Genomic DNA, 26,052 nt, shown 5'->3' on the forward strand with positions numbered 1-26,052 from the left:
ACGGAAATAAAAATAAAAACAAAAAAAGGAAAACTAACTAAAACTATAATGAGTGTTCACAAAACTAACTAAAATTAACTGAATTTATAGCAAAAATGTGTTTAGTTTTCATTGATGTGTGCGTGTCATACAATAGTCAAGGGTGAAAATGAAGTTTAGTTTCCAGGTTTTTTTCTTGCTGTGTCTCATTATGCCAGCAGGTGGCAGCACGTTAGTCGAGTCGTCTGTCTGTGTCGCTGCTCCGTCCACGCGCAGAATCATGTCAGGAAAAGTCGGGAGAAAGCGCCAGAGTCCAATTTGGGATTACTTTGAATATGACTGTGTTTTGGATAAAGCAAGTGTCTTGTAGTGGAAACAGACAAATTATGAGGGACATTTTTAAAGGGAAAAAAATCCCACAAACCTTAAAGTGCACTTGAAAAGCTCACACAAGAAGGCTAACCTAGCTTACCTTGAGAAGGTAAGGGAGCACACTCAACCCTCATCCCCAGAAAACAGAAGCTAACCCCAGGCAAGGCAGCGTGATGCATCCCGAGACAACAGGACGGGGATATCTACACAACTGTGTGAGTCAATTACCTTCAAAAAGTTTATCAATTCACTTGAACCAAAATTACGAACACCCGGTGCTGCGAGAGTTAATAGTCTCATTGGGGCCAAGATATACATTTTATAGTTGCCTGGTATCAATGGTTGTTCATCTGCCTTTATTTATTTATTTATTTAAAGAACCCATAGGTGGGAATGTGAGTGGTCTGTCTCTGCGTGTTAGCCCTGCGACAGACAGGAGACCTGTGCAGGGTGCAGTATGGTAGCTGGAATAGCAACATACCCAAGGATGAGCAGAATGACTGATATGATGAAACTGGGATTTTGTTACACTTAATTATTGCAAACACAACTAAAACTATAACTGAAACTAATCTAAACTAAACTGAAACTAAGGATTTTCAAAAAAATAAAAACCACACTAAACTAGCAAACAATTGGTAAAAACTAATTAAAACTGATATAAAATTGAAAATCTGAAGTCAAAACTAAATAAAAATAAAAACTAATGAAAATTGCAAAACTATTAAAACCCTGGTCTCCACAATAGATTTGCAGACAGTTATCTACTGCTGGTACCGACAGCAATGTAGGGACTGAAAAGATAAGAGAAAGCACAAAGAAACAGCAGTCAGAGGATAAAATCTCTTTTTGTCTTTTTTTTGTCAAAATCCCATTTGAACTTTCTCCTCTACTACCATTTCTCTTTAATTGTCCCAAAGAGCAACAAAATGTTCCAAAAAATGTTTCATGTTAATATATTATATGCTGAAGTCTCTACACGTGCAATGCATGCAGATTCAGATTTACACTGACACCTATGAGTTTTTCTCTACTGAAAAAAGGAGAAAGCAATTTCAATCTACCCCAGCTAATACTGCTGGGGTAGTATTAGCTGCTTGATGCATTTTGTCACCTGGAAATGAACAGGAAAAAAGTATCCGGCCTCCTTGCCTTCCTTGAAGATTGAGAAATAAGTACTGCCACCCCACAAAATCCAAGACAACCCCCTTGGTAATTATGTCATGCTACGGGCTTGATACCATCTCCATCTCTATGCTTGCTTACCACTTACCACCTGTTCACCTTCTGGCTCTCGCCTGCAGGGTCGACACCCCGTCCTCATCTAGTTTCCCTGCCAACAGAGTAAGATTGAGTTAGACTGTTACCCTCTCCTCTTTAGAAGCTTGGCTAACCTCTATTCTCCCCTCTGAATCACTGTGATATTCTTTTTTGTGTGTGTGTGTGTGTGTGTGTGTGTGTGTGTGTGTGTGTGTGTGTCCTGTCTGGCACTGTAGCAATCAGAATTATTGTCTGAAGGCCAAGACAAATGCCCAACAGATTTACTTTCCCAAGTGGGCCTTTTGCTATACTGGTCCACTTGATTGTCATAGTTTATTTGATCTTTATTAGTTATTTTTATTCTACATTATTGTAATCAGGCCAGACTGGACTCGGGGACGGGAAAGAAAAACAAGAAGAAAAGTTCAGAAGAAAGTTAACAGAAGGAGAGGGAAAGAAAAAGGAGAAAAGAGATAGAGAGAAAAGACAATGAAAATCTGCTTCATCACCTTTGTCTTTGTGTCCTTTTTTCCCCTCTTTTTCTTTTCCTGGATTACCTGAGGAGAAAGAAAAAAGAAAACAAGCAGAAGGAAACTAGAGCAATAGAATAAACAACATCACGATGATATATGTGAATATAACAGTAAATACTAAATATTAAACATTATTGTGCAGCACGTAAGATCGACAGCACAGTGTGCTTTAAAGTAGGAGCCAAAAAGGGTGTAGTTTGCGTGTGTGAGCACCCGTGTGTACGCCTGTGAGCATAAACGCGCTTGTATTTAAATGTTCCTTCATGTAATGATCTGTTAGAGGGTGTGGGGGGGCCACAGCCCCGTCCTCCAGGGCATGAAGCAGGTATGGAGGAGATCAAAACTCCAGACATCCAGAGGCCCTCAGAACACAAGAGACCAAGGAAGACCAACAGAGGGGCAGCCGCGCCACTATCCCAGAAAGAGCTGAGGAGAGTCCCAGATGAGGGGTCACTCAGCGGCCCGAGCGAGCCCCAGGCTCAAGGCCCCGATAAGCAGCAACCAAGGAGTGAGCCGGTGTGTACCTGGACGCCCATCCCCGGACACAAAGACCCACCAACGCACCGATGTCTGAGGGCGTCTGACACTGGCAGGGGAATCACTGTGATATTCACCAGGTTAAGATTCCCTCGTGCCAGCAGCACAAGATATTTATGTTGATGGATTTTTTTTCTTTTGGGGGTTGGGACATGTTAGTATATCAGTATTTTAAAGACTCCCCCAGAATTTGCCACCCTGGCTTTAGCTCAACTGACTCATGTTCGTTTACTTGACTATTAAAACAATTCTAATATTTAAAAAAATGGTATTTTGTACATTTACTTTTCATCCCCTGAAAACAGTTTATACAAAAGTTTATTTAAAATACATTATGTACAGAGGCAAGATTACTTTGGTAATTTTAACCACCACTTTAACGATTAGCATTTCAACGATTAAGCTATTAAATCTATTGTGCTAGTTATTAATGGATCTCGTGCTACATATTATAGCAGTTCGTGTTGTGTAATTTTACATTGTAGTCTTACTCTGAGTAAGCAAAAGTTAACTGTAGGGCCGGATCTACAGTGGGGCAAGGGGGGCAGCTGCCCCCTGCTCTAGCGCCTCAACTTTTATGTCTATCAGCCTAAAAGTGATAGCTGAAATTAGTCCCTTTTCTGTATTTGTTTTCTGTATTTATTTTTGTATTTATTTTGTATGTATTTGTGTTTATTTTGGGGAACTTTTTCTTATCTTGTTTACACAGAAACAATTATCTTTGTTCTACCAGAAGAAGATACAATAAATATTTTGTTGACTCCATTTACATAAAGGGGATTTTCAAATACTTCACTGAAAACAACAAAGCAAAACCTGAGAACAGGATATTTTGTGTCTAATTGGTAAAATGTATTTGTTGAGGGTTTTTTTTTTGCTTGTATATTTATTTATTTACTTTGTGGTCTCTGGCTAGCTCCCATACTCTCTCCACTCCCACCTAACTCAACCTGAAGCTAACATAAACCTGTTTTCCCGTTTTGACATCTAACGCTCAGTGACACCACGGCACTGGAGATGCTGGATGATCCTCTCTTTACGCATCATCACCCTGACAACACACGCCGGCTGCAGGCACGAGGCTTCAGCCGGTACTCGTCTCAGCTTCATTCCTGAGGACAGATGCCTCTGACACCGGAGCGCAGCAGCAGCAGCAGTCTGACTCTTCTCCCCTTCATCGGGATCGCATGAGGATCACTTTTCTTTTATCTTGGTTACTGATCATTGTTTTCATGGATAAGTACACATCTGCTTTATCACCGGCGCTGGACATCGGCACGGGCTGCTACCTGCTGGTCTTAAGTAAGTTGAAAATCGCACTTAAACTAGAAACAATGACAGTTTATGGTTTGTGAATGCTTCCCATCTCTGATCATCTTAATCCTGTCTGGGAATATACTCTTCAATAGCATTAACTTATTCTCCCGGCTTTGGAGACTAAACTGATTTAAAAGAACGTGATCTTTTTTTAATAATCCATTTTGCGCACATGGGTTCAAAGCAGCTTTCTGAGAAAATACTGGGGAAATATATATAATCTCATGATACTGAAAATGCGTGCAGAACAGAATAAAGTCAGCGGACCGAAAAACAGACGTTTTGCAAAGTCACAGGAGACCTAACGTTTTGCTTAAATCTGAAATCTCCCACACCCACCCTCCACACCGTCATTTACAAGGTTAGAGTAAGTTTTTTGTGTCTGTTTGGTACAGTCAGGTAAGGAGAACAGTGGTCTTAGGTTCAGAGAATATATAATATAACCTTCAGAATAATCCTAAGTGACAGAAGTAAGTCTTCAACCTTGTATGCCGCCCTTTATATAAGATATTAGATTCTGTGTTTACTAAAATAGTTTATTTAAAAGAAAAACTACAGTCTTCAGGATGGGGGTGGAGGAGGTTATTACTACTTATGTTTGGGATATTATATTACAGTGACAGACATGGACGAGGCCGAGGTAAACACTACCATCATTCACTTATCATTACCTGCCTGTCACCAATGAACGGAGGTCAGAGAGGATGCTGCTCCTCAAGGTGCTCCAAATGCGTGCAGTGGCTTTTCACATCCTTAGCAAAGCTAATCAAGTTTGATCGTATGCAGCTCGTTTCTCCACAAAGCTACTGCGACCTCCTGATCAATAAGACGGACAGAAGCACAGAGACTCAGTCATCCTCCTGCTTTTTGGCACAGTTTATCTGCCTGGAACTGCATCATTGGGCAGTAAGTCTACTGCACAACCAAAGATAGACTGATAGATTGATAATAGAGGGTGGAGAATAGCAGCCGAGGACAAAGACCACCGACCTTTTCATCCACTGATGGCAGGATTTATGAAGCAAAGCAGCAGAGGTTCATAATCCAAATGTTTGAGGTTTGATGTATTGAATTGGTTCTCCTAATGGACAAAAACAGCTGGTGTAGTTGTTCTGTTTGGGGACCACAGTCACCTCATACCTGCAGGTCTTCCCTGTTGATCTTTCTGTTATCCAGCATGAGAAACGTGTGCCTTATTTTTGTGCTGCATTTTGCATTTAGAAATTTAAATCAAACATGATTTCAGAATGTAGCCGGCCTTTCATGTGTTTTTTAGGTGGTGACGTGGTGGGATTGGGAGGACAGCAATGCTTTGAGATAAAAACATAGATGAGCTGTAGTCTGTAGTCTGACAGATTGTGCTACAGCGAAGATGGATAAATAATGCAAGCTAAGAGAAGTTAGAGAAAGATCAACCGTGCTGTGTTTTGATCTTGGATGATTAAAACAAAGCCTGGTCTGATTTCATCTCTGTTCAGTCATCAATCATCAATCATTACCACTGAAATCAGTCCCGACACTATCGCTCTGCTTCTGGTTATGAGGCAAGGTTCTTCCCAGAAAATTTCACACAAATACAGACAAATCATATCCATTGATTGAAGTCATAGTCCCATCACAGGAACAGAAAAACAGCAGACGAGTGCAGGGAGATGTCCATGTGCACACTCATAAAAGCTGCTAAAAAGGCTAAGAAAAGTTTAGTAACAGTTTGAATCCCCCCCTAATAATGATAGAAGACCAAGTTAGCTTCAGCTGCAATAAAGTAATCTGATTGACTTCCTATTCTAAACCATTCTACTCCAACTGTTTGTAGTACAGTCCCTTTATCCTGATGTTCCCACACAGTGTCTACACCCTTGACTTTGTGCATAACAGTGTTGGTCAAGTTACTTGAAAAAAGTAATCAGTAACTAATTACTGATTACTTCCCCCAAAAAGTAATCCTGTTACTTTACTGATTACTTATTTTCAAAAGTAATTAATTACTTAGTTACTTAGTTACTTTTGAAAAACACGATTTACAACCTGAATAGGTGATAAAGTGATAGATCTTTCAGCCCAATTCTACTTTCTGCATAATCATCATACAAAATGTAATCAAATGGAAAAGTCTCTTTTTAAAACTTGTTTTATTAGTTTTAATCTTTTAACTTTATGCATCAAGCAAAAATTTAATTATATGCAACATTCTCTGACTGGAAGAAATTAGTTTAATATTTAAACCTATTTTCTGCACATTCTAGCACATAAAATATATATATATATTTTTTATGTGTTTGCACTCACTCTTTCAAATAGATGCAAGTAAAACACAGCAGAAAAGTCAAAGACTAGCGGTCCCTTTGCTCTATTTTCACCTGTATAGCAGGAGTGGGGTAGGCGGAGGTTTACCCTGGTGCAGGTGTGCCGCGGTCAGTGGAAGAATCCGCGAGTTTCTCTGTGAATTTCCCATTACATCGTAGCTACTCGGAGCTTGCTTGGAGGTTTAGGGGGGTTTTTTTTGCTTTAAAAAGAAGTTTTCTTCCCACGCACAACGGACACTAATGTTTTTGTCACTTTTTATGGAATCAAACTCAAAGTAAGGTCAGTACTTCCACGCTTTAAACGCTGCACGCTCATACTCTCTCCCGCACTCGATATATGATCCATTGTTGATCTGCACACAGCTGTTGTCACGAACGTCGCACTCGCTTACGTCACTGTCATGAGACATTCTCGCAAAAAAATCACGTTTTAGTAACGCAGTAACGCAGCGTTCCTACGGGAAAGTAACGGTAATCTAATTACTGTTTTTGCAATAGTAATCCCTTACTTCACTCATTACTTGAAAAAAGTAATCGGATTACAGTAACGCGTTACTGCCCATCTCTGGTGCAGAATGGCCAAAGATTAAAAAAAGAAAATTAATTCCCTTTGGATTCAAATGAGCTCTTCCTATGTGCGTTGTTTAAAGTGTGCCTGCTTAGAAACAAAAGGATCCTGTGTTTATCTGTGAGGGTTAAACACTAAAGACCTTTACCAGGGCGAGGTCTACAGGGGACCCAAACAAAAGGATGACCATTGATTTGACTTACACGAACAGTTAAGGATACTAAAAGAGTCAGAGATAACATCTGATGAGCAGCATGAAACACCATGAACAAGACTACAGACACAGAGGGATGATTAAACAAAAGCAGAGGCAGATGCAGTTTAGGTGGGGCAGACAATCACAACGACAGGACCACAAAGGGATTTTCTCATTTCTGTAATTTGCACCTCCTTGTTCCCTCTGTCCTCTGTTTTTTCCTGTGACCTGGATGTCAGTCTCATTTTTCCACATTGAAGGATGTTTTAGTTCCTCAGTCTGTTCAGTCTGGTGGACAAATGGTTGCCAAGGAAGCTACAGTCAAGGATCCACAGGTGTATCCATGCAGATGTGCTTTTACATTTTTTTAAAAATCTTTTTACAATTTTTACAAACAAAAAGCGACAGTGCAGTGGGAGGAAGACTCTTAGAACTTCCCATCCTTTCTATTAATGTTGTAGCTTAACTCAAATAAAATCATCCAACTTTGTACCCTTGAAAAAAAAAGGAGCTGTGTCTTTACATTGTCCCATGTTGTGACCTTTAAGCAAAAGTCACCCTAAATATAAAACACGCTGTTACTTCTTCTCCTGGGTGTTGATGCTGTACCAGTAGACCATTATTAAGCCATGTATGGATTAGATTTAGACAGCCTCTTCATCTGTCTGTCTAAATCTAACAGTAAGGGCTGTCATACCACTATATAACTGACCCCTTTTCATTTACCCCTGTGTGTATACATAGATCACAAATGCTGCTGCAGTTGGATCTCTACAGGTCTTTCTCACATCACATGTTGTCAAACCTACTGCTTCTTCTTTTGTTTGCTCCCTTTAGGGGTCACCACACTGGATTATCTGCCTCCACCTCACCCCATCCTCTCTGTCACATGTCTGCATGTATTCCTTCACTACATCCATGAATCTCTGTGCAGTCTTCCTCTTTTCCTTCAGTTTGGCAGCTCCATGCTCAGCATCCGCTGTCCATTATATCCATGTGCTTCATCTGCACGTGTCCAAACCTTCTCCATATTGAAAGAAGACAGTGCACCGCGCAGCTTTAACAACTCTTTCTCATATCTTTATTGTATGGCTCATTAATCCCTCTGTAGCTCCTACAGCTTTGCACATCCTCCTTGTTCATAAAAACTGGAATCAGTGTTAAACAACCTGGTCCACTGTGCTTTCTCCTAGACATCTCCATAGCTCTACAGCATCTGGACCAACCAGCTTTCCACTTTTCATCCTCTTCATAGCTGCCCTCACTTCCTCATTACTAATCCTCTGCAGTTACTGAATCAGGAAGTGCAGAGGATTAGTCAGGAGGAAGTGAGGGCTCCTCGCATTTTCTTCGTTCATCAGCTCCTTAAAGTATTCCTTCCTCTATCTTTAAGCACCCTAACCTCCTGCACGTCCTTTCCAGTTCAATCTCTTGCTAGCCAATTGATAAAAATCTTTTTTATCTTTCATAGTGTCCACATACAACGCACTTAAAGCCCTTTTCTTTGCCACCCCTCTCTTTGCTGTGTGCATAGCCTCCCAGTACTCCTGTATACTTTTTGCATCTCCCTGACTATCCCACGTTTTCCTTGCTAACTTGTTCCTTTGAATACTTTCCTGTGCAGCCTCGTTCCACCACCAAGTCTTCTTCCTTCTGCTCAGAAAATACACAAAACAGCTTCTTGGCAGTTTCTCTCACCACTTCAGTTGTACTGTCCCAGCCATCTGTTATCTCTTACCTACCACCAACTATTCTGTGTAACATTTTACCTTCTTCAACCTCCTCCATTGAATTCTTGCCTTTGCTAACCTCACTTCCTCTCCTTCCAGAGTCGTCCTACAGACTACGGTCTAGCTGCCGAGCTACATTCTTCCCTCACACCAGCTTGCAGTCCCTTTTTCTCTTTCACATTACACTTTCTCCAGGATTTAGTCCAGCGGCCTCCACTCTTACACATCACATGTTCCTCCCTCTTCTTGAAGCATGTGTTCACCACAGAAAAAAATCCACTACCATCTGTTGAGGAGAGAAATCCTTCTGCCTCTGTCTTCTTAAACCATCACCACCCTCTCCCCCTGGCAACACTCTCTACCACTTCATCCAAGTTAGTGTAGAATTCCTCTTTCTCGTGTAACTAACATCTAACTTGTGGGGCATATGCACATTCATTGTCACCTATACAATTTTCAGCTTCAAACTCACGATCCTGTCTGACTTTTTATTTCCCTCCACAACATTATGCACGCACTCTTCTTCTAACCATCAACCAAACCCATAAAGCAAGTGGTAAAACAGAATTTTCCCTGGGCTTGATCACTGATGTGGTGGAATTAATGTGACTGTGTGTCTGTATTTCACAACCCTTCCCTCATTTGTATTATAACTGGTTATAATGTGGGTTTTCTAAACAGATAGTGGGTGTGTAGCTAAGACAAACTCTATTTGCAGACATATGGGATGATGTTACATGTCGCCATTGATTCTTTTTTGTTTGCAGAGAGCAGTTAAAGCCATTTGAAAGTAATTTTCAGTGAGCTGGAAGTTGATCGGTCACTGGGCTTTGAGCTTAAAAAGTCCCAAAGGAGATCCTACATGAACTCAAGAGTTCTTGTGTAGGGAGACTGTCAGAGAATCTCCCGTCACGACGAAGGAGTATGTCTCAGTGCTGGATATACACAGAAGTGCATTTATGCTCTTAGTTTTGTCATCTGGTTGTTTCCCTGAGTTTGCTTCCAGCAAAAAAAACCAATGCAATATTTTGTTTAGCGAGACAGGGCATGAACGTTATATGAAAACAATGTATACCTGCTATCTAACAGCCAGTAGGTGGGCGAAATATTGTATGAAGTCAAGGAAAGTCGGGAAATGGCTCATCGCTTGATTTAAAACCTCAATAAAAAATCTTTCTAATCAGTTTATGGTTTAATTGCTTGTTTCAACTCTTATTAAATAAACATTATGTTCATGTTGTAACCTCCAGTATGATTTAGAGTAAAACAGAAAAAAAGCAGGTTATCCTTTAGGGCTTATTGAACCTGTGACTGAGAAATTACTACCCTATAAGTGTCTTGATCCACCTCTCACTCATCCATCCATCCATCTTCCGCTTATCCAGGGCCCGGGTCACAGGGGCCTAAGCAGAGAATCCCAGGCCTCCCTATTCCCAGCCACTTCCTCCAGTTTATCCGGAGGAACATCAAGGCATTCCCAGGCCAGCTGTGAGATATTCAATTCAATTCAATTCAATTCAATTCAATTCAATTCAATTCAATTCAATTCAATTCAATTCAATTTTATTTATATAGCGCTAAATCACAACAAAAGTCGCCTCAAGGCGCTTCATAGATACAGAGAAAAACCCAACAATCATATGACCCCCTATGAGCAAGCACTTTGGCAACAGTGGGAAGGAAAAACTCCCTTTTAACAGGAAGAAACCTCCGGCAGAACCAGGCTCAGGGAGGGGCGGGGCCATCTGCTGCGACCGGTTGGGGTGAGAGAAGGAAGACAGGATAAAAGACATGCTGTGGAAGAGAGACAGAGGTTAATAACAGATATGATTCAATACAGAGAGGTCTGTTAATACATAGTGAGTGAGAAAGGTGACTGGAAAGGAAAAACTCAATGCATCATGGGAATCCCCCGGCAGCCTACGTCTATTGCAGCATAACTAAGGGAGGATTCAGGGTCACCTGGTCCAGCCCTAACTATATGCTTTAGCAAAAAGGAAAGTTTGAAGCCTAATCTTAAAAGTAGAGATAGTGTCTGTCCCCCGAATCCAAACTGGAAGCTGGTTCCACAGAAGAGGGGCCTGAAAACTGAAGGCTCTCCCTCCCATTCTACTTTTAAATACTCTAGGAACAACAAGTAGGCCTGCAGAGGGTATAATCGAATAGAATAGAATAGAATAGAATAGATATAATCTCTCCAGTGTGTCCTGGATCTGCCCAGGAGATCCAAGACACGCTGGTCGGCCAGGATAAGAGCCCCTGGCAGACCGATTCCCGGCCACCAAGACCTCTCACTCATGATGTCTGATTTTAAAAATATATGCGGCCATAATGCTGAACTCCTCTTAAGAAAATGGACTTCTGCAACATTATAGTAGTCCTAAGACAGAAGCAGGTGCAGGAAAGGAGTTTCTTGGTGTTCTAGTTTACGGTTAACAAGATTACCCACAGTAGAAGAGAGTGAGAGGAAAGTACACAGTGCTCTAAGCTGAGGTTGCTCAGGAATAATCCTCACCTCTGGAAACTGTTTAATCTTCAAGCCAAGGAGCAGACGTGGCCCTCTATAGGCTAGCTCTAATCACAGCCTGAAGCTCAGCAGGTCATCATTCAGCATCTGGACATTTTTCATGTTCTCCACCTTTTGACATCAGTTAATGGATTCACAGTCACATTTCTATTACTGCTCTAGAGGTGAATACCACCTAACAGTCTGCAGGTGTTGTCATGACAGCTGATGTCAAGCATATGAAGTGCACTGGAAAACGATCTCTCTGAAATACACGGGCATTGATCCAAATGTATGTAACACTGCGGAGGCTGTGAAGAAAGCTGATTATACGTGAGCACTTTAAAAGCACTTCAGCACGATGCGTACACTTCTCTCCTCCCCTATAGAAGATTTTATTGTCACTTTTCATTTTAGATATTATCCATCCTCATCAGTTCATTCTCTTAGCCATTGCTTTACCATGACTGTGAGACCAGCATCAAAAGCTGATCTAACAACAAATATTTGTGCCTCCTTTTAAAAAATCCCATCTCTGAGAAGAGGTGTAATCACCATGGTTATTTCCCCTCATCTGTGATTTTTTTAAACCTATGTTGTCCTTTTGTTCTCTGCCAAAAACAGAAGCTAGGTTATTCTTTCTACACTAATCACAGCAATAATCACCGTATACGTTCACCAATTTCACGTATCTGGCAGGAAATTCATCAAATCACCCACTCCTGTGATAAAAGCTTACAGTCTTACAAACTTTCTTCATGTGCAAGGTTGCTACGCAAGGTCAAGCTCACATGTTGAGAGATATAATGGTGGAATTGTGCTGAGGAGAACAAAAGAGAGGCAATAGAGATAAAAACATAGAGCGTTAGGTAATCTGTGTCTGACGTAATCACGACTTTTTTCTGCTTGAAATGTGAAAGAAATAAGTTCTGTTATTTTCAGCTTTGAGCGCCTGCCAATGCCCTAACATTATGGTTTTCTTTCTGTGGTTGTTTTCTGTATTACTGAGAAATCAGAGGTATGTGAATATTTAACAGTGTGATAAAAACTGCATTGTTCAGATAGCTCAAATAGACGTACAATGTTTTAAGTAATATCCTTATTGGCCTTTAGACCAAACGGTAGATGTGAATATTTCTTCAGGCTATGGTCAGATGCTGGTTGGCCTATTTCAAAAACATCTTGTGTTTATCAGGAAAAGAATCCCCTAAAGGTTTAATGAGGCAAATGTCATAGTGAGTTTAATGAGACAGATTTGCCTGAGGTGTGGAAACTGATGTGCAAAATGCTTCACCTTATCTCCGGGCTATATACGTCTGCTCCAGAAATGCAGGGAGACGAGAAGAGAGTCAGAAACAACAACTAACACTACCTTATCCATTTTTTTTAAGATTTCATTAAGATTTCTGTAAATAGAGAATGGAAAAAATCAACGTGTGGTCAAAAGATACCAAAAAAGAAAATTCCTTCCTTTAAAACAGTACATTGTAACGTTTTCCTACTGATGGATTTATTTATTTATTTATTTTAAACTGTGCTGCAGATGTGATTTTGCAGCAATTATTTTACAGAAGAGAATAAATAAATATAGAGGAGTAAAAAGTGACGTATTTATCTCTGAATTGTGGTCTAAGCGTGTAAACTAGTAATAAAAAATGTCTGTGAAGGTTCTCAGTCATCCAGATCATCGCAGTCAAAGGAGCTTGCAAAGAAAAGCGTCTGGACTTCTTTAAGTTACTTGAAGACGTTTCACCTCTCATCCGAGAAGCTTCTTCAGTTCTAAGGTCAAATGGTGGAGAGTCCCAGATATAAACCTATTGGGAGTATCCCCCCACAGGGGGACAAAAGGACCCCCTGATGATCCTCTAATCGCCTGAGCCAAGGTGTGTAACTGGGTGTGGGTCCCAATCAGCCAGAGATTCAGGTGAGTTCATTGTGAAACCTGGCCCCACCTTATCATGCGAATTCCTGAGGTCAGATGGCCCAGGATGTGAGTGGGCGTTAAGGCGTCTGGGGAGGGATCTCAAAACTGGATTATAGATGGAAGAGAGTTGGTGTCGTAAACCACCGCCTCTGTTCAAAGATGGTCGCTCATAGTGGACATAGATGCTTCTTTCACTCCTCTTTCAAACCATCTGTCCTCTCTGTCCAAAATGTGAACATTGGCATCCTCGAAAGAGTGACCTTTGACCTTTAGATGCAGATGGACTGCTGAGTCTTGTCCTGTGGAGGTGGCTCTTCTGTGTTGTGCCATGCGCTTGTGAAGTGGCTGTTTGGTCTCTCCAATGTAGAGGTCTGGGCATTCCTCGCTGCACTGTACAGCATACACCACATTGTTAAGTCTGTGTTAAGTCTGAAGAAGCTTCTCGGATGAGAGGTGAAACGTCTTCAAGTAACTTAAAGAAGTCCAGACGCTTTTCTTTGCAAGCTCCTTTGACTAGTAATAAAAAACCTTGAAGCTGCACTTAGGTGCTCGCCTGACTTTTACCTTCCATTATAAAAGAAAAGGTCAAATCATTTTGTAATGGGCTGTGAGGCTGTTTAAAAAGATTAGCATTGTGCGTCATTTGCAGGCAGCCAGTGGGTAAAGCTGTCCTTCCTCAGTTAAACCTCTACCGTGGATTCAATAAACGATGTCACGACCGTGTGGTCACACTCAAATCCAACATCCATCCAGAGTCTTGTGTCTTTACACAGATCAGGATCATTGTTAATGCACTCATTGTGTGTTTAACCTGTGTGTCAGTGTATGTGCTTATATGCACTTCTTCAAACACAGGGGAACAGTAATGTGGACCTCACACGTACCGCAATCGAGGCCAGTGAATGCTGATTATTGTTGTTGTTAAATCATCTAATAGCTAAAGGACAAATTTGACGTAATTTACCGCACGATTAATATGCATCCAAAGGCATCGGCCACTTTAAACACCTTTGCATGTGTGTTTGTGTAGTTAGACTTCTATTCATTATATCATCTTCTCCTCTTCCTCTGTATCCCAGCTGTGCTCTCCATTGTGGGAAACCTGCTAGTCCTTATCGTGGCATTCAAAAGGTCGTCCAGGATGAAACCGCCGGAGCTGCTGAGTGTGAATCTAGCCATGACAGACCTGGGAGCAGCGGTCACCATGTACCCTCTAGCTGTGGCGTCTGCCTGGAGCCATCGCTGGCTTGGGGGAGATGTTTCCTGTGTCTATTATGGCCTGGCAGGATTCTTCTTCGGCATGGCCAGCATCATGAACCTCACCATCTTGGCTGTTGTGCGCTTGATTGTGTCCCTCAACCTGCAGTCACCTAGTAAGTAATTCAGGGCTGACAAAAATACTGTTTCCAAAGATGCTCGTCTCACATCGGCCTCTTTTCATGTATGCATAGAACCGGCAGAGAGCTCACAGAAAAGAGCCATGCTGTCAAATATAAAAGAGAATTAATGGAAATAAAAATCTTCTTACCTTTGTATTACATACCATCCGCATTGTTTTCTAATTGTTTGAAGGTAGAAATGTCTCGCTCACGTCCATATGTTTAAACCTGTTTTCAGTGTAACTGTGTAACAGAGTAAAACTAAATTATTTCTATGCATGTGATATGTGATTTAAGGAATATAGGATCTTATCTAAGCTCTGCCATTTAACTGCATATAAGAAGGAGAAAACAAATGTTCTCTTTATTTCTCACTGCAGGGGAGAAAATCAGTTGGAAGAAGGTGAAGATGCTGTGCCTGTGGTCCTGGCTGTATGCTTTGATCTGGGCTCTGTTTCCCATAGCGGGCTGGGGTCGATACGGCCCAGAACCCTTCGGCCTGTCCTGCTCACTTGCCTGGGGCCAGATGAAATATGAGGGATTCTCTTTTGTTATCTCCCTGTTCTTCTTCAACCTGGTCACGCCTACTGTCATCACCCTCTGCTGCTACTTTGGCATCGCCATCAAACTCTATTTCACCTACAAAAAGTCGATGCACAACAGCCACAGAATCCCCAACATCGTCAAGCTCCATCGGAGGCTGTTACTAGTGAGTCACTCTTTACTGAAGATTATAAAGATCTGAAACTGTAGTTTGCTTTAAATCAGCAATCAGCACTATACCCTATGGTTTGGTCAACCAATGGCTTGATGTTAGTTAAGTTCCCTCCTATTCCTTTCTCAGAATCAGTTCATTTTAATTTTTTTAGGACTGAAAAGCACATTTAACTAGGGGTGGGTTTTTATAATCGATTTATCGATTAAAATCGATTCTGGCTTGGATTACGTAAAATCGATTCATTAAAATCCTGAATCGATTTTTTAATACAAATTTATTTTGCCCGAAATGCCAGAATCTCTGGTGAAATCTCACAAAATTTCAACAACCACCAAACAGCTAAAACAGTAAATGAGAGCAGGAACATGGATTCTGCACAAAGACTTAAACACACAGCGCGGATCAGAATCAGTTAGATGTCGAATTTCTCACAGTCGGGGCTGAAAGCCGACAGCCCGCTGATTCTGATCTGTCGGCGGGTCCGCGCTTTGTGTTCACGCCCTTTATGCGCTGATTGTAAAGCTGTTAGTTTGATGTCTCTCCAAACAATATTGACCGAACCAGCAGCAAAAGAAGATCCAAACTACGCTTCACATAAACATCGTCATGTATTCACTCTGACTTTTGCTGTTTTGCTTCTACCATGAGGCACAGCTCTCTCTCTCTCTCTCTGTACTGTTTTCTGCATTATTCGCTTGCTTGTTATGCACAAGTCTACCGTTGTTTACAGCGCTATCGGCCGACTTTTTTTTTCTTTCCGTTTTATATACTTCCGAAAAGAAAACCTAATTTCTGCCGTTCAATGCTGAACAAATTTAAACTTTTTAAAATTATGTGTCTCTAATAAAACCGCTGTAACTTCAGAGGTAATGTTCATATGTTGATTAATGGTTTTCTTTCGTTTTTGATGTACTGCAGAATATTTTTATAAAATGCCAGGCCAGGAAAAATCACCTTCATGTGTTTCTGTGTTTTATCTTCAGCTACTTTGACACAAATGCATCTGCTGTGACGCTCACACCTTTGATAAAGTCTTGCGTGTGTCAGCTTCCTTTTTATAGATACAAAAATATGTAAATGTACTAATCTGAATTATAATATTTCTGACTGTCAAAATTTCCCATATTCAAATCGAAGTGAATCGAATCGAATTAAATCGAATCGTGGATCGAATCGATTCGGGACCTTGTGAATCGGAATTGAATCGATTCTAGAAATCAGTGACGATACCCAGCCCTACATTTAACCTCGTTGTTGAAAACTTTAAGCCAGGGGTGTCAAACTCAAATACACAGTGGGCCAAAATTCAAAACTGGAACAAAGTCGCGGGCTAACATTAATATTTATTGAAAAAAAATCTTCCTCCAGATATAAGAATGAATCTTTTCTTATGGACTCAAATAAGTTTTGCTGGAAAACTGAATATGGAACAAGCAAAGCTTAATACTAAACAATGGTAAATGGCCTGTATTTGTATAGCGCTTTTACTAGTCCCGCCTAGGGACCCCAAAGCGCTTTACACGTCCAGTCATCCACCCATTCACTCTCACATTCACACACTGGTGGAGGCAAGCTACAGTTGTAGCCACAGCTGCCCTGGGGCAGACTGACAGAAGCGAGGCTGCCATATCGCGCCATCGGCCCCTCTGACCAACACCAGTAGGCGGTAGGTGAAGTATCTTGCCCAAGGACACAACGACCGAGACTGTCCGAGCCGGGGCTCGAACCGGCAACCTTCTGATTACAAGGCGAACTCCCAACTCTTGAGCCACGATCGCCCAATATATATATTAGTTGTATAATACCAGTAGGCCAGCTCTAATAGTAATTTGGTATGGCTTCGCAACACGTTCTCACTCCCAAACCGTAACATTTTACGATAGGTGACAAATCGTCAACATATTACGTTTTCGGCTACCCACCACGTTCCTAAATGACGACCTCGGAAAAATGAGGAAATATGAGAACCGTATGGACTCAATCTACACATGTTCGCTCTTTTTCTTCAAATCGCTTAGAAACACGCTATTTAACATCATTAAAGTCCTGGTTAAGATCAGGAAAAAGGTTATGGTTAGGGCTAGGGATAAGGTTAGGTTTAGGCCTGGAATACAGGGCTGGAACGTCTATTACCGCGGGAGCGTCATTGCACTGGATTTCGCCCATAACTCGCCGCGTACCATAAGAACGCCGAAGGTCTCCTTTCACGTTCCTCAGGAACGCCGCGGGACGTGACAAAACGTCGGCATGTTACGCCTCGGGAGTGAGAACGGGCCCGCGGGCCAGAGTTTGACACCTATGACTTATGGCAAAGTTACAGTCTCAATGTTATTCTTTCTTTTTTCTCAGTGTATTCTTGAGGGACAGTATGTGTATATGTGTACGTGATATTAAATGAATGTTTAAGTGCAGGTTATTGTGCAGACTCAGCACAGAGCATCAAAGAGTTGATTTGTAGTGTGTCACATCAGTGTGGCGGCAGCTGTCCTGGCAGCCAACATCAAAATAGCGTTGTCAAAAATGACAATAGCGTTGGCAATTGTGTTATTTGTGTTTAGTAATCTTTTTTTTTTTTTTTTTTTTTTTTCAAAGGTCTTTTTATTAGACAAAGGTTCCAATACAATGTATACAATAACACAAAATGCTTCAGAATATTCCAAAACTTCAATCTTGTTCCCACCCTAACCCCTAAAACAACAAATAATTGGCAGCCTGCTGCCCAACTAAACCAAAAAACAAACAGAAAAAAACAAAACAAAACAAACAAAAGCAAAAAACAACAAACAGACTCATAAAAGGAGAAAAACAAAAAAAAACCCAAAAAAACAAGGGGGGGGGGGGTTCCTTGGACTACTCAGTAACAGTAGTTGTGGGCCTTTCAAAGAAGTCCAGAAAGGGGGACCACAGTTTATAAAATTTATTTTTAGACCCACGAACTGTATATCTAATTTTTTCTAAATCCATACAAGACATTACATCTTTTAGCCATTGCGTGTGTGAGGGGGGAGAAGAGTCTTTCCACTTCAGCAGTATAGCTCGCCTGGCCAACAATAATGAAAAGTTTAACGTTTTGAGTCTGGAGTTGGACAGATTCAGATTCTGGACCGCACCAAACATAGCACAGAATGGCTCTGGTTCAATTTGATGCTGCAGGACTTCAGACATGGTATGGAAAACAGATTTCCAAAAGGCGGACAAAGAAGGGCAAGACCAGTACATATGAAACAATGTACCAGGGGCACCCCCACACCTTATACAGGCTGGGTCCACCCCTGGGTATATGTGTGCCAGTCTATCCCTGGACCAATGCCCCCGATGAACTATCTTAAATTGGATGAGTGTATGTCGAGCACACATTGATATATTGTGAACCTGTAATCTTTATAAAAACCTAGAAAAAAACACCTCTTAATCTTTGGTATATGGCGAGGCGCTGTCGACATCCAAGTTTGTGATTGTGTCGATTTTTCAAATCAATACCATGGTTGCATCTACTGAAAATCTCTGTGAAGCTTAAATCTCAGTGACCTTGACTTCAAGGTCAGAGGTCAACTTTTCTGAAAATCGGAGGAGTTTCACATTTATAACACAGGTATGTCTACTAGGAGGCTGAAGGGTAGCACTATATATTTATAAACAATCAAAAACAACAATTTAGTTCCAATTTGTATGGAATTTATTTCTGTAAACATGGTGTTTTAGGTCGGATTAAAGGACTGATGTGATGGTAAGTTGTCCGCTGCTCTGCTTTGAATATTGGTAGGCTTTTTTTTTTTTTAAATTTTCACAAGAATTGCTAGTTCCCCTAGAGTTTTGGCCACCCCAGCAATCAGAAGATTCCCTATGAGCAAGCATTTAGCGACAGTGGGAAGGAAAAACTCCCTTTAAAAAGGAAGAAACCTTCGACAGAACCAGGCTCAGGAAGGGACAGCCATCTGCCGCGACTGGTTGGGGTGGGGGGAGTGAAAATTAAAAAAAAAAAAAGCCAAAGTGCTAATTATTGGAGCAGCTTAATTAATATTTCCAGTGTAATTTGCTGTTAATATCCTTTTCCAACCCCAGTTTGTGTTTTTATCACTTTTGTCCAGGGTGGAAGATGCCATGCTGGAGATTGACTCTGTATGGTTTTTCAATGTTGATACTTGGGAACCTGTTGGAGAGGCCAGGGTTGAAAAAGGGATGCCGTAGAACCTGAGAGGGTGTTATCCGCTGGTGTGCATCCAAGGCCAACATCTCTTTAATTAGGCTGACAAATAAGCGTTGGCCATCTTCTGGTCCTCGTCTAAACATCATTATTTGTTCGAGGTCATCCAGACATTTAAGTTTTATGTATCTTGTCTCCAAAGATTCATATCCTGTCTCGTATTTAAATTTTTGGGCGGTCTTAAATGTCCAGCGTTGTTGGTTGTAGTTGTAGTTGTCTTTTGTGAAATAGTCTTCAGTGTACACGCCAGGATCGAGAACATGATCTGGTGGCTGACCCTGAGTCTCTATGATGAATTTCAAAACATCATAATATTTTTTTCCAGGGTAGAGTGGCACCCCTGTACCAAGCTCCACAGCCACCAGCCCCAGAGACCACATGTCACATGCTTCGTTATAAGGAAGGCCAAGCATAACCTCAGGTGCACTATAACCAACTGTCCCCACACGGTCACCAGGCATCACTGCAGACGCAGGACATGCGAGGCCAAAGTCTATAAGTCTGACTTTGACTGGAGACTCTTGGCGATTTACAACCATGATGTTTCCAGGTTTGAGGTCAGCGTGCACTATTCCCACAGACCCCAGGTGGGACAGAGCATTTGTGAGCTGACCTAAAATTGGCTTGACTTCACTTATGGGGAGACGCCGGTTATTCGGGTCCCCTATGTAGTCCCACAGGCATTGATCTAGGAGTTCAAATTTCAGGCAAACTCGCTCTCTGTCAAGGAAAAAGCCGTTCCATTGAACAATGTTGGCGGCATCTGGATCCAACCTTCGCAGCTGCTCCAGGATGAAAATTTCCTTTTTTGCCTGTTGCAGAATATCAGTGCGGTTCTTGTTCACCTTAATAGCCACAGCTCGGTTGGTCTTGGTATCACAGCATTTGGCTACAATACCAAAGCCCCCTTCTCCGAGGAAAGCCTCTACCTTGTAGTGGTTTCCCAAAATGCTCCCTTCAACTATTTCAAGCTCATCTGAGCTGAAGGATGGGCTGGCTGATGTGTGGACGAATACTTGCTGAGAAAATTCAACCGAGTTTTGAAAACTGCGGTTGATTTTCTCTGATCTCTTGCATTTCAAGTTTGAAGGGTGCTGAAAGACCACCGGGTTTTGTGGTCTTTCAGCACTCATGTCAATGCAAGGGGAACTCTTAGGGTTGAAAAAGGGATGCCGGAGAACCTCCGACGGTGTTATGCGCTGGTTTGCATCCAAGGCCAGCATCTGTTTAATTAAGCTTACAAACAAACGTTGGCCATTTTCAGGTCCTCTTCTAAACATCAGTACTTGTTCGAGGTCATCGAGACGCGTCAGTTTTATGTATCTTGTCTCCAGGGACTCATATCCTGTCTCGTACTGAAATTGTTGGTCAGTCTTAAATGTCCAGCGCTGTTGGTTGTCATTGTCTTCAATGAAATAGTCTTCAGTGTACACGCCAGAGTCTAGAACATGATCTGGTGGCTGACCCTGAGTCTCTATGATGAATTTCAAAACATCATAGTCTTCATTTCCAGGGTAGAGTGGCACCCCTGTACCAAGCTCCACAGCTACCAGCCCCAGAGACCACATGTCACATGCTTCGTTATAAGGAAGGCCAAGCATAACCTCAGGTGCACTATAACCAACCGTCCCCACACGGTCACCAGGCATCACTGCAGACGCAGGACATGCGAGGCCAAAGTCTATAAGTTTGACTTTGATGGGAGACTCATGGCGGTTTACAACCATGATGTTTCCAGGTTTGAGGTCAGCGTGCACTATTCCCACAGACCCCAGGTGGGACAGAGCATTTGTGAGCTGACCTAAAATTGGCCTGACTTCGCTTATGGGGAGACCCTGGTTTTTCCGGTCCCCTATATAGTCCCACAGGCATTGATCAAGGAGTTCGAACTTTAAGCAAACCCGCTCTCCGTCGTGGAAAAAGCCGTTCCATTGAACAATGTTGGCGGCATCTGGATCCAACCTTCTCAGCTGCTCCAGGATGAAAAGTTCCAGTTTTGCCTGTTGCAGAATATCAGGGTCGCTCTTGTTGACTTTAATAGCCACAGCTCGGTTGGTCATGGTATCACGACATTTGGCTACAATACCAAAGCCCCCTTCTCCAAGGAAAGCCTCTACCTTGTAGTGGTTTCCCAAAATGCTCCCTTTAACTATTCCAAGCTCATTTAAGCAGAAGGATGGGTTGGCTGACATGGTGAAATGTGTCGGCTTGGTCAGTGAATTGCTAAGTAATGCGAAATTCTCTCAAAACTCTCCAAAAGGGTTTGCTTACTGTCAGGTCAAGGTCTGTTGAGCAGCAAAGTTTAACAGAGCAAAGCTCCTATTTAAGGGTTTTTTCTCTCAGCAAGATGATGACATCACAAGGGATCAAAGGCATTCTACTTTGGATCAAAGGCATTCTATTTTTGATCGATGGCATTCTATTTTTTTCAGTTGAAACACTGAAAAAAAATAGTGTTTCAACAGGGCAGGCTGGCGCCCTGTGGGAGGCAGAGGTGATAGGGTAAGGATGCAGAGGATAAGAAAAGATCTTATCTGTCAGCTCATCAGCGAGCAGCCGCAGAATCACAGGTGCAGCTTGGCAGCGGATGGAGAGTGAAGACAAAATCAACAATGACTTATGGCAGGGGTGTCAAACTCAAATACACAGTGGACCAAAATTCAAAACTGGAACAAAGTCGCGGGCTAACATTAATATTTATTGAAAAAAAAATCTTCCTCCAGATATAAGAATGAATCTTTTCTTATGGACTCAAATAAGTTTTGCTGGAAAACTGAATATGGAACAAGCAAAGCTTAATACTAAACAATATATATATATTAGCTGTATAATACCAGTAGGCCAGCTCTAATAGTAATTTGGTATGGCTTCGCGGGCCAAATGTAATTAGGCTGCGGGCCAAATTTGGCCCGCGGGCCAGAGTTTGACACCTATGCTTTAAGCCAATCCATTTTACACCCACAAGTGTCACAATCTGGAGCCAAATGTAAGCATACCTTCTGTCTATGGTTTAATTAAGAGGCACTAAAAAAGAACTAGTCCTTATCAGGTCTTAAAATTAGGTAAACCACATGACATATTACACCATGTCATTATTTATTGAACAAAAACTAAGCAACAGTGCAGAAGCAGTGAGTCAAAAAATTAGGAAAACCCCATCGCCTCTGTCAGGGCGACTGTGGCTACAATGTAGCTGCCATCACCAGTGGATGAATGTGTGTGAATAGGTGGATGACTGGATGTGTAAAGCACTTTGGGGTCCTTAGGGACTAAAAGCGCTATACAAATACAAATTTACCATTGATGTTATAGCATCTTAAGCAGCAATTACATCAAATGGTTTTCTGTCTGACTTTTTCAGTCTATCACAATGCTGAGGAGGAATTTTGGCGCACTCTTCTTTCAGTTCAGTGAGGTTTGCAGGTATTTGTTTATGCACAGCTCCTTCAAGGTTAAACCACAGAATTTAATTTGGGTTTTCCATCAGACAAATGGCCTCAACCTTGACTCTAGAGCACTTTGGTGGTTGCAGTGACTGCAAGTTGTCCAAGTCCTGTGGCAAGAAAATGAACAGTTGACAGTTGACAGTTGGTATGAGGTGTTTGGTTTTCACCAATGTGGTGCTGTGCTGCATGACCAAACATCTACAGTTTAGTCTCCTCTCTCCAAACATTGTTCCAGAAGTCACATGGTTTGCTCAGACCCTATTTGCAAACATAAGCTGTGCTGCCATGGTTTGATTGTCCTTTGGTTGGTCAGTTTTTCACACACGGCTTCTGCATTTAGGCTTAGTTTTTATTAAGTAATGCCATGATGCATTATGTGATGTGTTGCTGTTTACCTGAAGTTGTTATTTACCTCATTTTAAGACTTTCTAAGTACCAGATTATCCTTATTATGTCCCAATATGTAAAACCTGAGAATTGATAGGGTTTTTTTTCAAACCATGACTATAACTAAATCAGTGACGCTCCTAATCATAATCCAATGAAATTCTTGCCTTTGTTTTCATCGACTTTGACAGTTTTTTGCTGACTTTATCCTCCTGTTTTATTTCAGATTGCTGTTTTGATCAGTATAGGCTTCATAGGCTGTTGGACACCCTACGGTTTGGTAAGCCTGTGGTCCATTTTCCGCGACAGCAGCACCATCCCACCTGAAGTCAGCCTGCTGCCGTGCATGTTTGCAAAGAGCTCTACTGTATACAACCCTGTGATCTACTACTTCTTCAGCCAAAGCTTCAAAAGGGAGGTCAATCAGCTGTCGTGGCTGTGTTTATGTTGTAAGCCATGCGAAGTCTCCAACACGATCAATGACAACAATATTTACATGGTTAGTGCTAGCATCAAGCTCAAAGAACAACCACAATCTACCTTGCAGGAGATCACAGAATCCAAGTCAGTGACTTTGGGTTGAAAAACTGGTTTGTTTTTTTGTTTGTTTCTTTCCAAATGGTGTGTGGTATTATACCACAGCAGGGTAACACTTGGCTCTTTTCTGACTGGCCATGACATGTGGGAGGATGTGTTTGCACAATGTATTAAATGCTGTGGATGTGGAGCCAACAAAAGCTGTAATATGGAGTCAAATTTGTGCTTACAGTTGGTGAAACCCTGCTATGAGAGACGTTTCAGAGACAGAGCTGCTGAGCACACCCGTGCCCTTGAAGAACTCACCACAGTAAACATCTTTTTGTTATTTACTACATATACACACAAACACAATGAGATGTGAAAGAGGCAGAGGAGTGAGAAGAAAATCAACTGCGACATATAGTCAAACTGTGCAAATGTGCACTCTGAGGCAATCTTTTTATTGTTGTCACCACATTTTACTGCAGTGTTTCCCACAGGCTGTTACCAGTGGGAATGCATTATTATAGGGGAAGGTTGTTTTCCATCCAGTTTATAGATATAAAAGCCAAATGCTACAAACTTTCAGTAGATGCTACACTTTCCCAGTGTTTCCAAATACTCGGCACATTTCGGCCTGATGTTCCCTTTTAACTTTTAACCAAGAATAGCCGATCCCTGTTTTACACTCCCTGGCTTTAAGTCCCAACCAGTAGTGTGAAGAAGACTGAATGAATGATTGTTGAGAAAGGTGGCTCCTTCATTTAAAAGTGAGATATAAACCAAAGGTTGCGCAGAAAAATACAACAAAAATCTTGATCATAGCAAAGAAAAGGTGATTTTACTTCAAAGTGGACCTTTTCTGCTTTTCCTGATCATGTCACATAAACTATTTTGGTAGTGGATGCTTCAATTAAACATGGCCAGAGTTTCAAATACTGGGTTCAACTGAAGTCCTGGTGAACCAAAACACTGTCCTAAATGTTCAGTGTCCAAATTGTTTCTCTTTTCTTGGATCTGTTTGATGTCAGAGAGAGAGAACATGGTCACAGGGGGAAAAAGTAGGAACATCTTTTTTCTTCTTTTCTGAGAAAAAAAGTCAGAATTCTGGAAAAGAAGAAAAAAGATGTTCCCACTTTTTTTTCTTTTTGGTGGCCCTAATTCTCCTCCATATCTCAGACACACAGATCTCACTGCGAGAACAGTAGCACATTTGAGAGCGGCAGCCAATCAAAAGAAAGCTGGCTTAAATGGAGGGTCGTTTTTGAACTGGGAAATGTGGAAAGCAAGAGCTAGCTCTGGAGTTAGGTATTAAAAATACGGGACTAGTAAAGAGCAGGATAGGTCCACTTTAATGATTCAGGTTCAATGTACACGTGTGTATTTGAATAGGTTTGTGATTATTTTGAGATACTTGATCTGGTTTTCCTGAAAAAAAACACAATCATATTTTTGACTGACATTTTATTTCAGGAACAGCACAGGCAGTTACCGTATGTGTTAAGTAGGTATTGTGTTAGGGTTTTGTATCGTATTGTGTTGTACTGTTATTTCAGCAACCTGACATGGCATGGTTTAATCAGTGATTCTGACAACACCCATGTTGTGAGCATGTACTGTATTGGTATCTCTTTCTATCTCGGTCCAGTGCGTCTCGCCCAGCATCATCTGGGACAGGACCCCTCTCTTTGGAGTTTATCTTGTTTTTACGTCAGTCGAGTTTTTTTGTAAATCCTACGGAGCCCCGCAGGGGACATGGGAGAAAAAAAAATTAAGACGGACTTTTGCGAGATCTCACAAAACAAACTCGGGATCTCGCAAAACAAACTCTCGCAAAAGTTGAATTCCAACAATGGCGGCAGCTACTTAGTTGTATTAATACTCTTTCTGGGTCACAAAATACACTTTTAAGATATTTTGAAGCGTGAATGTAGTTGTGTAAACGTCAGATACCTGCTCGGTTTACAAGAAATCACATAAATGCAAAAGTGCTCCGACGTTTTCGGAGATCTGACACCCACTAGCTTGAAGCTAACGGGTCGAGACCTACTACAGCCGGGAGGAACACCGCTTTCCCGGCACATCGTGCCTCGACCTCCCGGTCGGCTTCGAGCTGGCGGCCTCCGACGAATGCGGCTAAAACTTTTGCGAGATCCCGCAAAGGTCCGTCT

General features: G+C 41.6%; 1 protein-coding gene across 1 annotated transcript; it reads left to right on the top strand.

The window, feature by feature from the left end:
- On the top strand, positions 1–25,239 carry opn8b (opsin 8, group member b). The gene is made up of 4 exons (XM_085132810.1): positions 1–3,983; positions 14,308–14,601; positions 14,988–15,316; positions 23,589–25,239. The coding sequence occupies exons 1-4, from the start codon at positions 3,869–3,871 to the stop codon at positions 23,943–23,945; spliced, it is 1,095 nt and encodes a 364-aa protein (XP_084988936.1). The 5' UTR covers positions 1–3,868; the 3' UTR covers positions 23,946–25,239.
- The last annotated feature ends 813 nt before the right edge of the window (positions 25,240–26,052 follow it).

The sequence above is a fragment of the Neolamprologus multifasciatus genome, chromosome 15 (genome assembly GCF_963576455.1).
Source record: "Neolamprologus multifasciatus chromosome 15, fNeoMul1.2, whole genome shotgun sequence".
Classification (NCBI taxonomy): Eukaryota; Metazoa; Chordata; class Actinopteri; order Cichliformes; family Cichlidae; genus Neolamprologus; species Neolamprologus multifasciatus.